The sequence below is a fragment of the Nyctereutes procyonoides genome, unplaced genomic scaffold (assembly GCF_905146905.1).
Source record: "Nyctereutes procyonoides isolate TBG_1078 unplaced genomic scaffold, NYPRO_anot_genome, whole genome shotgun sequence".
NCBI lineage: Eukaryota > Metazoa > Chordata > Mammalia > Carnivora > Canidae > Nyctereutes > Nyctereutes procyonoides.
Window position 1 is genome coordinate 14,097,717 of NW_026575147.1, and position 17,782 is coordinate 14,115,498.

A 17,782-nucleotide genomic window follows, 5' to 3' on the forward strand; every position below is an offset into this window, starting at 1 on the left:
TCCCACATCAGGCTCCCTGCAAGAAGCCTGCTTCTCCCTCTGCCTATGTCTCTGCCTCTCTTTCTGTGTCTCTCATGAATAAATAAATAAAATCTTAAAGAAAAAAAGAATACCTCATAAAAGTTCACACCAAATCCACTGGCGTGGCAAGACTTTATTCTTTTTAATGGCTACATATTATTCCAGAGTACGAATGAACCATATTAATTAGCCATCCACTACTGCTGAACACCCCTTTGGTCCCTAGTTTCTCGTATTGCAAAAACTGTTATAACTACTTCTGTGTATAGGTTCTTGTGCATTTTTGGTTTCAGATCTGTAGGACAATGTCCCAGGAGTGGTGCTGAATTAAAGGGCAAATAGATCCTTTATTTTATTTTTATTTTTTATTTTTTTAGATCCTTTATTTTAATAGAAGCTGCCACACTGCTTGCATTTGCAATTTACACTTCCATCCTAACTTAACACCTGAGTTACCTTTCCCTTACACTCTGCACGCATCCAGTGATTTTGTTTTCACATTTAATTATCAGACATAAAGTGACATCTCATTGTTGTCTGAATTTACACTTCCCTGACCTCTAGAAATTTAAGCATCTTCTCTGCTTGTTGGTAATCTGGATTTCCTTTTTTGAGAGTTGTCCTTTTGTATCCTTTGCCTTTTTTTTTCCCATTAGGTTGCTTATCTTTTTCTCATTAAAGTTTATGAGATCCTTGTATATTATAGAAGTTTCTGTTATCTGGATTATGATTTTTCCTCAAGGTGGGTGGTGGTGGTGTTCCCTAAGACAGGGACATGGAGGAGGGCCAGGCTGGGGCTAGAAGATCATATTTTTCAATTTTGGAGACTGTGAGTGGCACAGGTCTGGGGCTCACAGGAGAGGATACAGATTTGGGGATCATCACATTCATAGTGGCAACTATCTATCATTCCCTTCCCACAGTAAAGTCTTTTCCATTGCACTTCTAAGACTAACTGCAAAGTAAGTTACTGATAAAATAATTGCCAGTGAATAAGAAGAATAGGGAAGAAGGAGTAAGTTGTTTCTCAAAGGTCACACACCATGAATGAATGAATGAATGAATGAATGAATGAATGAATTTGCACACAAACAGCAGCAAAGGAAAGGAATCAACAATGAGCCTGTTGCTTTGCTGATAACGGAGTGGACAGAAGAGGATGCCAACTTCCCATGCCAGGAAGACAGAATGGTAAGTGCCCAGACTCTCTGGCAGATGGGCCTGCGGAACTCTCAAAACCCTCCTACACTAGGCTCCCTCAGCTGTAAATGTAAATCATAACACCCACCACAAACGATTGTTTTGAGGTTTGAATAAGATTGAGGGTCTTTACACAGTGGTTGAAATGAAGTTGGCTTTCAATAGGGCTTTCCCTTTTTTTCTTTGAGGAAGTCAGGCCACATCAAAGCCTGCCTTGTACAGGATTCTGGCTGTGTGACAACTGAGCACGGTGTGAGCTTTCACCATTCAAAAACAGGTACAGGGAGAGAAAAAAAGGTAATAGCAGTTGCCTAAACAGACATTCCATGCTACTCAGCATTTTGTTTTGTTTTGTTTTGAAGAATATTGAGTGATCCTTTAAAGATATGAGGGTACCGAACACCAGTAGAGGGATCATATATCTAAAAAGAACTCCACCTCCAAATATTTTGTTGCAGCGTCCTTACAAAACATCATCACCACACCCAATTTTGATAATTCTTCTTATGTGGTTGAAGTCAGAACCGGAACCCAAATATTTTGCAGTGAAGTGTCCTGATTTTTTATTTAGAAAATATGGTCACCATAACTACTGAGTTAAAGAGGAGGGATTCCCCACTCCCAGCCACAAATTCCTCTGCGTGTTTTCCCTTGGGTCCTGGGATTGAGACTGGCTGATATTCTTAGTAATGGAACACCTGTATAGTACTTACTATCTGTGAGGCACTGTTGGAAGAGTTCTATAAATATGTACCCAGTGAATCCTCTTAAAAGCCACACAAAGTAGATGTGACTTTTGAACCTCTTTTGCAGATGAGGAAACTGAGGCACACAATGATTAAGTGACTTGCTCAGGAAATGGTAAAACTGGATTTGCACCTAGACAGCCTGACTCCGGAATGCTTGTAAATGCTGTTTCTTATTTGGCCTGTTCTGTGGCATAAGGCTATCAAAAATGTGACATGATACAGGATTTCTACGAATGCAGTCTCTAGAATGTATTGGGACTGCTCTTCTGTGAGACTCAAGAGCGTCTTGGACACCTGCAGGTGAGGCACCAAGCTTGGCAGTCCCCAAATCACTGAATGTCAGGGCCTGAGGAGTCCTGAGAGAATGAGAGTCTGTGGCCCCCATGGGCCCCCGGCTTCATATACATGAGGAAATTGAAGTTTATTTAGAATGAGCAAGACAGTGATAAACCCAAATCCCCAAGAGTGGCAACCTGAGTTTTGTGATGGGGGTGTTGCAGCTTGCAAGTGACTTCAGGTATGACGAAGGGACACGGGACAGGGCTTCATAATTGGAGACCACGAGAAACTAAGTTGAAGGGAAGGCCTAACAGTGTACACTCCTCACAGGTAATGGCAAGTACCATGAGAGATGTGACATAGGGACAAGAGGGACTTGAACACTCAGCGAGGAGTGGTGAAGATATTCAATGGGCACTGAAAAGTTAAGTGGCCTGGGACATCTCCCCACCCCCATGCAGGTGAACCGGTACCCTTCCCCTGGAGCCTGCCATCAGCACCAGAGCCAGACTGGAGGATCTGCGGGATCCCCTTCCCATCTCTACCCCACTCCTATTCTTTTCAAGAAGCTCTCTTCTGCCTCCTGTTCCCCCTCAGGCTTCACTAGGCTTCCTCTACTTCTGCACCCGGTAAGCTGGTAAGCTCCTACCCCTACAGGATGTCAGCTCCTGATCAATGATCAAAGGTCATGCCCCTAGTTAGGCTTGAGGAGATGCCATTTGTTTACTGGTGCCATTTGTTAGAAGTGAACAATGTGATTTTAGAGTATTTTTCTCTCACTAAAATATCTTTTAAGGATCGCCTGCTGATATTAGCAGTTAAGATAAAAATTCATTTCATGAAAAAAAATCCCCTACAAGTTTCAGTACCCGAATATATAAATCTCGGTATTTCCTCCTTCCCCACATTCAACATGATAACGTTATTTCAGTTAGAGACACATTCAAGCGTGAAGACAGCAGGGTCTGGGGGCATTCTGAGCCCAAGTGAGCAGATGAATCTCTTCTCTGGGCAGGGGTGGGTTGTGACCACAGCCTTTCTCCTCAGCATTATGGCACACTCTCAGCTGACATCTACCTGGAGTATGAAAGTGGTGGCATTTTGGGAGACAAAGTCTCCCTCTACACACATATAAACATGTTTACAATACAGAGGAGTGGCCACTCTTCTAAAAAGTCTGATATCAAATCATCTGTCAGGGCTAGAGATACCCTCAAATTGGTCAGATCCCATGCCCCAGTTTTGGGGTTGGAAATCCGCTCATCTGGTATGTAGATCATAAAGAAGAAATGGTGTCTTTTTACTCAAGGAGGTACAATGCTAGCTCTTTCTTCATAAACCCACTCCAAATGAGCTTTGGGCCAAAAAAAAAAAAAAAAAAAAGTGAGGGTGTGAGCCTGAGGATAGAGCTAAGAACATTCCAAAGCATGGGAGCCACCAGGTTACAGATGAGGAAATCAGGGCTCAGAGAGGTTCAGAAGCTGACTGTGGTCACTCAGCAGGTCCAGGACGGAGCTGGTATCCGGACACAGGCAGCCGGCTCCAGAGCCTGCACTGTGAGCCACCAAGTGAGATGCTTCTTTTGTCGATTCCACCCTTGTCCAGACCTAGGCAAGGATCCATGCTGTCAGGACTGCTAAAGACACGAATCTACTGCTCTCAGCTACACCACCATTGCTTCCCTGTCTCCTTGATTTCAGCCTGAAATGGCAGCCACCTGAATCTCAGCAGGTGCTAAGCCCCCCGGCCCCCCTGGTCCCAGAAACTGCCTCGCGTGTGCTCTAAGTTGTCAAGCCCTTGCCTCCTGGACTGAGCTCATCTGGAATGGAGATGTCGGAACCAACTAAATCAATTTCCTTTTGAGCTTTTCTATCTTCCATCATGCTGAAGTATTCCCCATTTTTACTCCCTGTGCTTACTTACAGTCCTTTTCCTTTCCCTCTCAATCTGCACAGCGGGCCGCAGCAACGTACCACCAGCCACGCTTGACTCACGAGCGCCTGCAATGTGGTTTGTTCAAATTGATATGGGTTGTGAGTATAAATACCCACCAGGCGCTGGAGATTTAATATGAAAAAAGGGAATGTGAAATCCCTCATTATTTTTTTCTATATCAACTACATGCTGAAAATGAAAATATTGTGGCTATATTAGGTTAAATAAAATAGATTATCAAAATCAATTTTGTCAGTTTCATGTTATATTTCTAATTGTTAGCACTATGCCAGCCTATCCTTTCAAGATACCCACCTACCATCCTGCTCAAAAGGCACGTTTGTGAATTCATTAGGCTCAAAAGCCACATGTTCTTGTTGGAGGATATATCTGAGAGGAATAAAGTCTTTACTAGAGCTATTTAAGACTCTGAGTCTTTTCAAATCTGTTCTCGGAAGCCTGATTCAAGGTATTTCTATACACAATTGATCATTCCATGAAGAATTTCTTTATAATTCCTACTATTTCCAGGTTATTCGGTTCATAGTTGAGAAACTAATTTATGATGACACAGCCTTATTAGTTTCTTATTAATCTGCATTTCTTATTTTCTGGATGTGTATATAAAATGGCATTTTTTTCCCCTAGTTTTTAACTGTTACAGGGGAATGTTCCCTGTAAATGTTCAAGAAACTACATGGCAGTGAGCTTGGTGGAAATTCAGACACTAATCACAACAGACATTTTAGGGAACATTATGAAAAGGAAGTGAAATCCACTAGGACCCAAAATGGGTCTTGAGAACAAGCCTACCAAAATAATTTGGTTCCCTCAGATCTATCTATACATGGTCAAGGTCACAAAAGATAGACCTATGAACTAGGGGTTCCCAGTTGGAGGCAGAGAGCAGACATGAACTATCTCAGGGATTCTGGGCAAGAGTTCTCCTTACTTCCACTGGTTTTCATTGGAGCCCCAGAGTCCTTAGGCTAAGAGCTCACCAGACAACCAGCAGCAGCTAAGAAGGAACAGAAAGACCAAAGGGCACACAGGCAAGAAGATTTTTAAAAAGAAAAAGAGAAAGAAAGTAAAAAGGTCAAAAGAGAAGATTTTGTGCCTATAAAGTAACTGGGAGACATTGTCTTTTGATGCTGGTGGATGGGCGATGGGAAAGTTATCTCCAAGGAACTGCTAAGATGGTTTCTAGCACTTTTCTGGGGACACTCTCAGTATCTTAGCTCTTTGACCCCAACTATTCTGAACAAATAGAAAAGGTAGTATCCTGGTTTCACTTTCAGTTCTGAGACAGGTTTGATTTGTCACTACAGAGTCTAAGAGGCTTTATCCCCATGTAAAAGCTTCAAAAAGCCTTCTGCACTCAATAAGAAATGTGAAAGGAAATCAAAAGAGAAAATTCCTGCAAGCAAACACTCCTGCCTCACATATGCAAGCAGACTTTCTTTCCGTTGTTGTTGTTGTTGTTTTAAGATTTTATTTATTTATTCATGAGAGACACAGAGAGAGGCAGAGACACAGGCAGAGGGAGAAACAGGCTCCATGCGGCAGAGCCCAGGACCCCGGGATCATGACCTGAGCTCAACCACTGAACCACCCAGGTGCCCCCCTAAACCCTGGTATTTAAAAAAAAGACAAGCAGGACCCATCTATTTGCTGTCTACAAGAGACTCATTTTAGACAGAAGGACACCTACAACCTGAAAATAAAAGGTTGGAGAACCATTTACCATTCAAATGGTTCTCAAAATATACCCTAAAAACTATAGAACACTTCTGAAAGAAATTGAGGAAGACACAAAGAGATGGAAAAATATTCCATGCTCATGGATTGGCAGAATTAATATTGTGAAAATGTCAATGTTACCCAGGGCAATTTACACGTATAATGCAATCCCTATCAAAATACCATGGACTTTCTTCAGGGACTTAGAACAAATTATTTTAAGATTTGTGTGGAATCAGAAAAGACCCCAAACAGCCAGGGGAATTTTAAAAAAGAAAACCATATCTGGGGGCATCACAATGCCAGATTTCAGGTTGTACTACAAAGCTGTGTTCATCAAGACAGTGTGGTACTGGCACAAAAACAGACATATAGATCAATGGAACAGAACAGAGAACCCAGAAGTGGACCCTGAACTTTATGCTCAACTAATATACGATAAAGGAGGAAAGACGATCCACTGGAAGAAAGACAGTCTCTTCAATAAATGGTGCTGGGAAAATTGGACATCCACATGCAGAAGAATGAAACTGGACCACTCTCTTGCACCATACACAAAGATAAACTCAAAATGGATGAAAGATCTAAATGTGAGACAAGATTCCATCAAAATCCCAGAGGAGAACTCAGGCAACACCCTTTTTGAACTTGGCCACAGTAACCGGAGAAGGACAAATAGTGTATGTTCTCATTCATTTGGGGAATATGAATAATAGTGAAAGGGAATATAAGGGAAAGGAGAAGAAATGTGTGAGAAATATCAGAAAGGGAGACAGAACATAAACACTCCTAACTCTGGGAAATGAACTAGGGGTGGTGGAGGGGGAGGAGGGCGGGGGGTGGGGGTGAATGGGTGACGGGCACTGAGGGGTACACTTGACGGGATGAGCACTGGGTGTTATTCTGTATGTTGGTAAATTGAACACCAATAAAAATTAATTTATAAAATTAAAAAAAAAATAAAAAAAAAATAAAATACCCAACACTTAAAAAAAAAAAAAAAAAAGACATTCTTGTGACAATTGGGGAAATCCATGCAAGGGTAGAACCTAGGTGATATGATGAGATTGCTGTTAATTTTCATAAATATTATCATGTTATTGGGATTATGTAAAAATACTAGAGAGTGAAATGTGGGTATATAAAGTATAACTATAACTATAACAAAATATTCCTAAATATATAAATAAATCCCCATCCTGAATTCTACAGCCCAAAGAAGATTTCCCCAACCTCCTGTAGATGATAATATTGAAAACAATAAAAAAAACAAACAAACAATTTTATGTGATTGGGAACTATGCTGTCCTATATAATTTCACGTCTTAGCAAAATTACTCCAGACAATGCATACATGTCACATACAAGAGATCACCTATGGGGGCTCCTGGCTGGCTCAGTCAGAAGAGTGACATGATCTCAGGGTTGTGAGCTTGAGCCCTATGTTGAGTGTTGAGATTACTAAAAAAAAAAAAAAAAAAAAAAAAAAAAAAAAAGTAAACTTAAAAAGAGAGAAGAGAGATCATCTATGGCTCTTCAACTCTTCATAAAGTTTGCTTATCTAAACCTGGGTTGGATGGATTTTGAGTCAGATGGACGTGACCTCTGTCATGCTTTCATTTCTTTCCTGTATGAACTTGGACAAGGTACTTACCCTACCTAACCTTTGCTCTCCTCTTTAATAGTTTCTATGTAGGGACAACTGGGTGGCTCAGTGGTTAAGAGTCTGCCTTCAGCCCAGGGCGTGATCCTGGAGTCCTGGGATCAGGTCCCACATTGGGCTCCCTGCATGGAGCCTGCTTCTCTCTCTGCCTATGTCTCTGCCTTTCTCTCTGTGTGTGTCTCTCATGAATAAATAAATAAAATCTTTTAAAAACATAGTCTCTACAAAAAAAAAAAAAACAAACTGGTGTGACAATTAAATGAAAACAAAAATACTAAGCATGGAACCTGGAATGGAGCATATAGTCAATTCATGACAGCGATTATACTAATGGATCTAGTTTTCTCATAGGACTACAGAACACTATTCTGACTTAGATTACCTACTTCCTAAATAAAAACATAGACTCTTTGAGTCTTGGTTGTAGCAAAAAACATGAACAAATCTCACATAATAATGTGAGATAACCTAATAACTTAAAATGGAGAAAAGCTTGACAAACACCGTATCACCTAATGTCCAGATTTAACACTCTGTCTTGTTAACAACAACAAAAACAAAAACCAATAAGACAAATCAATGAAAGGACCTTTTTAAGAAGGAGTTTATGGCTTTGCCTCTGCATACAAGGAAAGAAAATCTAGCTGGGGAGATAGCTGACAAGATAAAGGAACTATAAAAAACAGTAGCAGAATAAGATAGGCTCTGCTAAACAGAACTAACACAACAGGTCTCACTCAGCTTTGCCATCTGCCTGGCACTGCTTTGCTCTGTCCACGTGGTGTCCCGATGATGCACAGCAGGCTGGCTCTACCTTCCAAACATACCCACTACCTCTCATTCTGTCCCGCTCTCTTTTGTAGTCATTTCTTACCTGTGTTGTTCCTACGGCCTCACCACTTGGTCTCCCTGCTCCTCCTTTCCCCTCTCTACAGACTGTTCTCCACGAAGCTGCCAGAATAATTCATGTACACGCTCCAGTCATTGTAATTTCACTCCTGTTCAAAATCCTCCAAAATGTCCCATTTTGCTAGGAGTAAAAAAAGACGCAGTCTTTAAAAGGGCCCACCAAACTTTATCTCTAGGACCTAGCCCTGTGTTTACAACTTCATTTCCTACTACTTTCTGGTACCATGGCCTCCTTGAAGTTCTTTAAATGCCCGAAGCCTGTCTCAGGGTTTTTGCTGTTAGCTTCTCTGCCAGGAGTACTACGGCCCCAGACAGTTGCTTGGTCCAGGAGACCCTCTCCTGACTACACGGTATAGGACACTAACCACTAGAGAGTAGGGTGGCTTAATGAAATATCATGGAGTAGTACGTAGCTATAAAAAAAAAAAAGGAATGAGGATGATCTCTGAACTGATATGGAATGGTTATCCAGACATATGGTTAAGACACAAAAACAAGGTTCAAAAGAGTGCATAGAGTATGTTACTATTGTTGCATATCTGTTTGTATCTACAAAAAGAAAACAAGAAACAAATAGTACCTGTTAGGACAGAGGGAGAGGGTAGGAATAGGATTTCTCTGAGTATATCTTTTTATGTGGTTTGATTGGAATCATATTAATATTTTACATATTTAAAAATCAAATCAAGGGAAGAAACCCTAAAATTGAATAGAAACAAATTAATGTCACTATATTTTTAATTGATAGCCTAACCATCCAGAAGGAAAAAATAATAATCCAAGTAACTTTAAAAGACAGTATTCTGTACATATTCAGTGGGATATATGGAAGAATAAAAAGAACTGTGAAGAAACTTTGAACTTTACATGGTAAATTTTGTGCTTGGTAGTGGTCCTGGTACAGCAATTATGAAACTATTTTGTGTTTTAATGTATATTAGGAAAATACACTGATTCTACAAGGAACAGAGTTCTCACTGTGGCAAAGGGAGATAGAAACAGGGAATGAAGGAAGAGAAAGATGAACCACATGTTTAGATTAGTTTTAGCGGTAACAGGGTAGACTTGTGACTTCGTAAAAACTCTCTTTCCTAGCTATAAGAACTAATAGCCTAGAAACCATGACTCCTGTAGCTCTGAGCACTAGCACCCAGATACTGATTTCTAAAGCCCATCTCCCACTAAAAGGAACAAGGGAATCTAATGATTACAGGCTGAGACAGAAAAGGTACAAAATAAGTCCAGAACGTCTTTCTGTGCCAAAAAGTAGGACATTCTCAAATAGATGGAGACATGGCAAAGAACACTGAAGCACAGAGGGGTCCCCGTTTGCCCAAGTCTGGATCACCCACCACACATTAAAATAGATGACAAAAATATCGTCTTCAGAAATATCATAGCTCCATACTTATATTAAAAAAAAATTAAAAGGGGGTACAAAAGCTCTTCATTACTGAAGAATGTCCATATTGTAGAAAGAAAACTAGGGAGAGGAAACTGCCAAATACAAATATTTTATTTTATTTAAATTTCACTTATTTATTCATGAAAGACACACAGAGAGAGGCAGAGACATAGGCAGAGGGAGAAGCAGGCTCCCTGTGGGGATCCTGATGTGAGACTTGATCGCAGGACCCCGGGATCATGACCTGAGCCGAAGACAGATGCTCAACTGCTGAGCCACCCAGGTGCCCGCCATCTACAAATATTTTAATGGACTTGGGTAAGAATCACCAGTGGATGCTAAAACACCAGGTGAGAGATTGTCACGGCACAGGAGAGTCACACAATCTCAAAGTGTCACTTGATAAGCCACATATAATTTATAAAGGGGAACAGGTGCCTCTGTGATAAAGAAATCTGGTGGGTCACCTTCACCAAAGAACCAAAGTTAAGGTCTCCAATAATGGGACAAATGGACTGCATCTACTCTCCAATGGGATGCACAGAGAAGGACAAGACACACTTATGGAACAGTCCTGAAAGTTTTAACCAGAATGTAATCAGAAGGAAACAGATCATCCAAATTGAGGGACATTCTATAAAACTGATTTAGACCTTTGAAAAATAGTGATACCATAAGTACCAAAAAAAAAAAAAAAAAGAGTTGGCAAGTTTTAGACTAAAGGGGGATTAAAGAGGCAGTACTACCAAATATAGTGTGTGATCCTGGATCAGCCTATAGACTCTATCACAAAACAGTATTGTATCAATGGTGCGTTTCCTGATTGTGATCATGGTTCCATGGCTTACTGGAGACATGTTGTTCTTAGAAAACATATGCTGAAATATTTAAGGGTGAGGTGTCATAAGATCTGCAACTCTCAAATGTTTAGACAAAAAAATTAAGTGTGTATAAACAGAGAGAAGTAAACCAAACGTGTCAAAAATGTTAGTAACTGGGGATTCCAGGAGAAAAGTTAGTGTTTGTCACACTATTTTTTGCAACTGTTCTAAAGATTTCCAACATTCCAAAGTTTTAAAGAATTAAAAGGAAATACGAATTGTGCCCACTCCCCTTTCCTCCAAATTACTAATCTGTTATTAGTAAATGTTTACCACCACCCAAGATGTACATATTTACTCATTTATTCAGTTACTGATTCTCTCCCCCAATACTATGTAAACTTCACAAAAGCAGGGAAGTGTGTTCCTTGTTGCAGCCCAGGTCTCACGTCCAGTGCCCAACACATAGTTGACACTCAGTAAGAACGTGTTCGTGACTGAGGTTCACATTCTAGGAAGTACACACTATTATTACCCTTCCTCACCAGTGAGTGGTACTCTCTCTCTTCCAAGACAAGCCAGGCTCACAGGACTTTCCACCGGCATAGGAAAGCCTCAGAGCTCTTTGGGTCCTGTGATGGCATCTGTGCCTCCAATTACTCTCAGCTGCAACCTTTCCTCTGTACTGCTGCCAGATTATTCCTCCTCAATGCACGGTTCTGATTCTGTGAGGCCCAGAAAGAATTCTCTGCCTGCAGAAGATAATCCACACTCTCAATGGGGCTTGGATCAGGGCTCTGCCGTGGGGCCTCCAGCTCCTATGGGCACATTTATGCTCCAGTGACATTGGAGACCCTGGGACTGGGACTCTTCACTGCCCAGGTTCACCTTGTAGATGCTGCTTCCCTGTCTTTTCCACCTCTGGGAATCTTTTCCCCACATCATGGCACGCCCACACCGCCACCCATCCTCAGAGGCCAGGTTCAAATATCCTTCCTTCCATGGAATCTTTGCTTTACAAGAAATACTTGACTTCACAAGAGACCTTGGTCCCCTCCCTGTGCACCACCATCGCATTTTATGCTCAGCGTGACTTCCATTTACTTCTGTGCCTTATACTGTAGGCACTTGTGCTATCTCTGAACCCCAACCCGCTAGGCTGTCCTCCGCAGACGCGGGTCCACAGCACTCCACGGAAGCTGAGGCAGAAATGAGGATGCAAGGTTGATCTGTAGCATGTGCAAGGCGGGCCCCAACAGGAAACCCTCAAGGAAAGAAGAAGTAGTGAAGGGTTTAGTACTATGCTCCCTCCAAGAGTTTGGCTATGACTCTGTGTGCAGGGCTTTGGGGGGGGGCGCAAAAAGGGAGACGGGCACTTTTTTCACGGGCCTGTTTATTTGGCTGAAGGAGTGGGAAAAGGATGAACTCCGTTCTAGACACGTGGAGTTCTTTGACGTTTCCAAGGGAGGGCAAAGGAGCACCAGCCGCCCCGCTCAGGACCCCGGAAAGATTCAGACATTTCCCTCGGCGGGTCGCTGACCCAGGCTGGGTTCTCGGCCCGCAGGAGCGGCGCAGAGGCGGGCGCGGCGGGGGGGCGCGGGGAGCAGGGGGGGCGGTGGAGGGGGACGAGGGCGGCGGGGGTGAAGGGGGGGGGACGGGGGGCTCGGGGGGGCGGCGGGGCCCCGGCCCCAGGCTGCAGTCGCGCTCCTGCGCCCGCCTCCGCACGGGGCGCGCGGCGGATAACCGCGTCCTCTGCGCAGGTGCGACCCGGGGCCGGGGCCGGGGCCGGGGCCGGGGCCGGGGCCGGGGCCGGTCCTGGGAGAGCTCAGCCCCTGCGGAAGCAGTGAAAGGGCCGTCCGAGGGCTTGGCGGCGGTCCCCTGGGGACGGCGGGGCGGGGGGAGCCACAAGCGACTCAGAGTCACTGATACGTCAGCCAAGGCACACCCTTCCGGAGGAACCCCGAGCGGGCACGACGGGGGTCGGACCCTGCCCCGAGCCGAGTCCCGCCCCTCCTCCCAACGACGAGGCGCGTGCCTAAGGTCGGAGCTGCTTCCCGACAACTCCCGGGAGGCTTGAAGCGCCAAGTCGGCCGGACAAGGGCCCGCCTCGTCCCGCGGGCTGCGCTTCTGGTCTCCAGTCCAGCTGAGCCGCCTCGCCCCGGTGCGCCCGCCCGGCCGCGGAGCCCCGAGGCCACCGACGCCCCCGGCGCGGCCCCGTCCCCGGAGAGCCCGGGAAGGCCTCCACTCACCGAACTGGAGCACCAGGCAGATCGCGCACAGCACCCCCGCCGCCGCGCCCCGGGCTCTCCCTGCGGCCATGGCGCGGCCGGCAGGCCTCTCGGCAGGACTGAGCCCGGGCGATTGGTTCCCGGGTGGCGGGGGCCTCAAACTCGGGCCCCGCCCCGGACTCCGCCCCGCCCCGCTCGGCCTCGCGCCCTGTCCCGGCCCCGCCCCCGCCCCACCCGGCCTCGGCTCCCGCCCCGGCCCCCCCGCCCCGCCCCCCACCCCGGGCCCGGCCCCGGCCCCCTGCCCCGCCCCCGCCCCACCCCCCGCCCCCCGCCCCGGGCTCGGCCCCCCGGTCCCGGCCCCCTGCCCCGCCCCCGCCCCACCCGGCCTCGCGCCGCCCGGCTTCGGCCCCCGCCCCGGGTCTTGCCCCCCGCTCCAACCCGGCCTCGGCTCCCGCCCCGGCCCCCCGCCCCGCCCCGCCCCCCGGGCCCGGCCCCGCCCCCCCCGGGCCCGGCCCCGGCCCCCGCCCCGGGCTCGGTCCCGCCCCCGCCCCGCCCCCGACCGGGGCTCGGCCCCCGCCCCGCCTCCGCCCCGCCCCCCGCCCCGGCCTCGGGCCGCGCCCCCGGGTCTGAGCTGGTCCAGCGGCGGCCCCGCGGCGCCCCCGCGCCTGCTTCCTCTCCCCGCAATGCGGTCGCGCGCCCACCCGGACCCCAGAGTCGTTCCGCTGCCACCAGTCTGCTCTGCGGAGCTCCTCCTCCAAAGTGGCTTACGTTTTTATTTATTTATTCTTGAATTTTTAAATTTTATTTATTTGACACAGAGAGAGAGCACAGGCAGGGGGAGTAGGAGAGGGAGAGCAGGCTCCACGCCAAGCAGGGAGCCCGACGCGGGGCTCGACCCCAGAACCCCAGGATCACGACCTGCTGAAGGCAGACGCTTAACCGCGCGCGCCCCGTGGCTCGTCTCCGTTCCTCGCGCTCCTCCGGCACTTTCCCTGCACGTTTGGGACGTGACGGAGGCCCCCGTAGCCGGGGATGCCGCGCTCACCGCCCCCGCGAAGCTGGCCCCCAGGTGCCACGGGAACTCTGCCCAGGCACCGAGGGGCTGCCAAGGCTTCCTGCGGCGCTTGGAGCAGCGGCCGCAGCCGCCGGCCCCCCGCCCCCCGGAGTCGGCTTCTCCTGTCAGTCACCGTCCAGCGGGAGTAGAGCGAAAGCAAACCGGGCATTGGGGGCAACTGCTAGAACGTGCCTGATTACCTGGTGCAGCCGGTCCCGCCGGTGTCACTCCGGTCCAGGCCACATTTTCCTTAAGGCTGCCCAACACTACCTTCCCCAGAGCTGGGGGTCCTAGCCTTGGGTTTCTCCCTTCTCAATTTCCTCTTTGTTTTCCTCTTCCTCCAACTCAGCTGTGGGCTTTCCTTTAAGCTGAGAAGTGGGGTCTAGTCGCTCCGCACCGTTGGGCCTCCCCCCAAAACCCCCCACCTCAACTGCAACAGGCACCTGGACACACCATCCTAGTGCTTAATCTTCTTTAAAAAAAAAAAAAAGATTTTATTTACTTATTAGAGAAAGAGTATGAGCCGCGGAAGGGGCAGAGAGAGAAGTAGACTCCCCGCCGAGCAGGGAGCCAGAATGTGGGGCTCCAGCCCAGGACTCGGGGATCTTGACCTGGGCCCACCTCAGACGTTTAACCCACCGAACCACCCAGGCGCCCCCTAGCCTAGTGGTGGTGTGGTTAGAATTCTTGATTGGCTTGTCTGTCAAATTTGTCAAAGAACTCCCAGAACCAGCTCCCCACATGCCTTCCTGTCTGTCCCCTTTCAGAGAGAAGCACATGACTTGCTCCTGCCCAGCTGTGGGAGCTAAGGGAACTCTGAAGCTCTTCCAGTGAACAGGATATCCTGCTGTCCTAATAAACACCAACCTGTCAGTTGTGAAACAGAGGGGAAATTGCCATATTGTTGCTGTCATCTCCATCATCCTCAAGCCAGGATCCCCAAACTACTCAAGACATCTGAACTATACTGTAAGGATTCATTAGTTCTTAAGTCAGCCAAAAAAATCTTAACTTTATCTAGGGGCACCTAGAGCACCCAACTCTTGATCTCAACTCAGGTCTTGATGCAGCATTGTTGAGTTCAAGCCCTGTGTTGGGCTCCATGCTGGGTGTGGAGCCTACCAAAAAAAAATAATAATAATAATAACCTTAAATCTTAAAGGTATCTCTATCAATGAAATTTGGGGGACAAACGTCATGTACCATGCATGAAGTATCCTACCTTAAAACATCCCTACCATCTGTAGATACTGGAACATGAGGCAGGTGCAGTGTATAGCACAAAATGGGAGAAAATCAAGTTTCTGCTCTGCCATGGGCTAGTAGGAACTCAGGCCAACTGAGAAAGGTAGGATAGGGTCAAACTTTAGACACTAGAGTGCCCCTGAATATTTTTAAACTGAGAAATGATGTAACAGCAAACATATGCTGAGCACTTACTAAGTCAGGCCTTGTATTAAGTGCATTATCCCCAATTAATTTAATCTTCTTGCTGTCCCTAAATTCACAAATGAGAAAACAGAGACTCAGAGAAGATACATGACTTGCCCAAGGACACATAGTAAGGAGCAAAACTGGGAGTCCAACTAAAGCTACATCCAAAGCACGACTCTTACCCCGTCATACAGAACAGGATGCAACTTTCAGATAGGCAACCATGCTGTCGTTTGGACCAGCCAGCAGGAGCGGTCAACCATCTCCAGAGCAGGGCTGGGGAAAATTTTGCCCAGTCACATGGGGCTGAGAAGTATGCCTCAGGTCATGGTCTCCAGCCTTCGAGTAAAGAATGATTCATTAGGTCTTCTTTGGTTGGATGCTCTGCTGACCAAGACTAGCAGAACAGTGCCAGCTTTTTCATTAAGAGAAATGCTGTGCATCAAGCATTTTTTAAAAAATATTTTTTAAAGTAATCTCCACACTCAACATGGGGCTGAAACCCAGAACCCCAGGATTAAGAGTGACACATGCTACCGACTGAGCCAGTCAGCTGTCCCTTCTACAAGCATTTTTAAGAGAGCTTATATGCCTAGCAGACTTCATGAATCAAAAGTGGCTTGAAAAGGTAGACCCAAGTTGGGCAATGGGCCAAAGAGGCTCTATTCATATATTGAGGACTTGCCCCCAAAAGGAGAGTGGATGTGTTTTTCATCCTCTGGCCTATATTGAGAGCTCCAGTCTTATCTGCTTGTCACTGTAGATAATCATGAACCAGAGCTTTAGAAAGGAGGGCTCATCATCCAGCCTGCTCATGTGGCATAGGGTTCCTTTCTGGTATTCTGGCTCTAGTTCTTGCCAACCTTGGAACTACACCCCAGGAAACTTAAAAATCCCAGAATGAACTGAGCAAAACACGGATCCTAAACCTGCATACATGGAAACCGCCCCCTGCCTCTTGTGAAAAATGTACCTTCACTTTGCTTATATAAACACTAGGGCAGATTTACACCAAAGGCATAGATGAGGAATCTTCTTCCACAACGCTCCATTTCCCTTTTTACAACATTTCCCTGGCAGAAAGAGAGAATTTGGGAGAAAAATTAGGCAAAAGTCATATGCAAGACTTAACATGGTACCATTCTGGATAGCCAGCCAAAAGATAAACAATCACATTTCGACTCCTGGCCAAGCCAGCAGCTGCAAGAAGTTGATAAGGATGCAGCAGAGCATAGGAAAGCACGAGTTAAAGCCTTTGAAAGGTCTGATTTCTTAAAAAAAAAAAAAAAAAAAAAAAAAAAAAAGAAAGAAAGAAAGAGAAAAGCACCTCCCTCTGCTTTTTACCCGCTGCAATTTTTTGCATATTCTGTGCAATGTAAAGAATTACAGATTGGTTCTCCATAATAACGTAATAACTGCCAGGGTTTCAATCATTCTATCCTTCTCTCTTTGCAGAAGCAGAATTCCTCCGAAACATGCCAGCCTTCGAGTGGTACAGAAAACGTGGACTGGTGTGCAGGGCAGGAAGGCACAGCTCCTGCTCCCTCCCGGGTCCTGGGGAATGCTTGCTGCCAATTCCAGGGTCATGACAACTCTCTGTCCTTGGGGAAGGATGGTGTGGTCTTTGTTGCGGAGGCCCTCTGTGGCCAAGAAGGTGGTTCCCAGTTCCTGCTCTGTGTCTCCATCAGCCTCCTGCCCCTTCCTATCACACCTGCCTATACTTTTTTAAAAAAAATATTTTATTTATTCATGAGAGACACAGTGAGAGAGGCAGAGACACAGGCAGAGGGAAAAGCACGCCCCCTGTGGGGAGCCCGATGCAGGACTAGATCTCCGGATCCTATGATCCGGTCCTGAGCCAGATGCTCGACCGCTGAGCCACCCAGGCATCCCTGTCCTGCCCTGCTCCGCTAAAAAGGAAAGCTGGTTCACAAGCTCTGCATTTTGAACCTGCCTGTCGGGCCTCCATTTGTGTGGGGTGTGCTCAGATCTGGAGGCATCATGGCCTTGACAAGGCAGTTGTGTACGTTTATTATGACACCTTTTCAGCAGATGGCAGTAAAGTGTCTAGAGAAAGACTTTTTTTTCCTCAACATTTGTACAAAGGCACTCTTTAGGCTGGGGGCAGGGCAGGGTAATAAAGGCTGCAATCCTGGACCCTTGTGAGCCTCACAGGCCAATGCCAGAGGCAGAACTCCAAGCCCTCCCCCCGCCCCCCGCCCCAGAGGGCACAGTTTCACAGAGGAGAAAGGCCAGTTAAGGAAGGGAAGAGAAAGAAATGCAGTGGGCTCCAGTAACTGTAAACAGCCATATTTTCAACATAATTTACTACAGGTCTCTGAAG

At 46.6% G+C, this 17,782-nt stretch overlaps 1 protein-coding gene across 1 annotated transcript in view; it reads right to left on the minus strand.

The window, feature by feature from the left end:
- CD58 (CD58 molecule) overlaps nucleotides 1–13,108 on the minus strand; it is a 42,588-nt gene extending 29,480 nt beyond the window's left edge. The window contains exon 1 of the mRNA XM_055312598.1: nucleotides 12,972–13,108. Within this exon, the coding sequence (XP_055168573.1) occupies nucleotides 12,972–13,041 (70 nt within the window). The 5' untranslated portion in view covers nucleotides 13,042–13,108. The remainder of the gene's footprint in view (nucleotides 1–12,971) is intronic.
- Nucleotides 13,109–17,782: the final 4,674 nt, after the last annotated feature.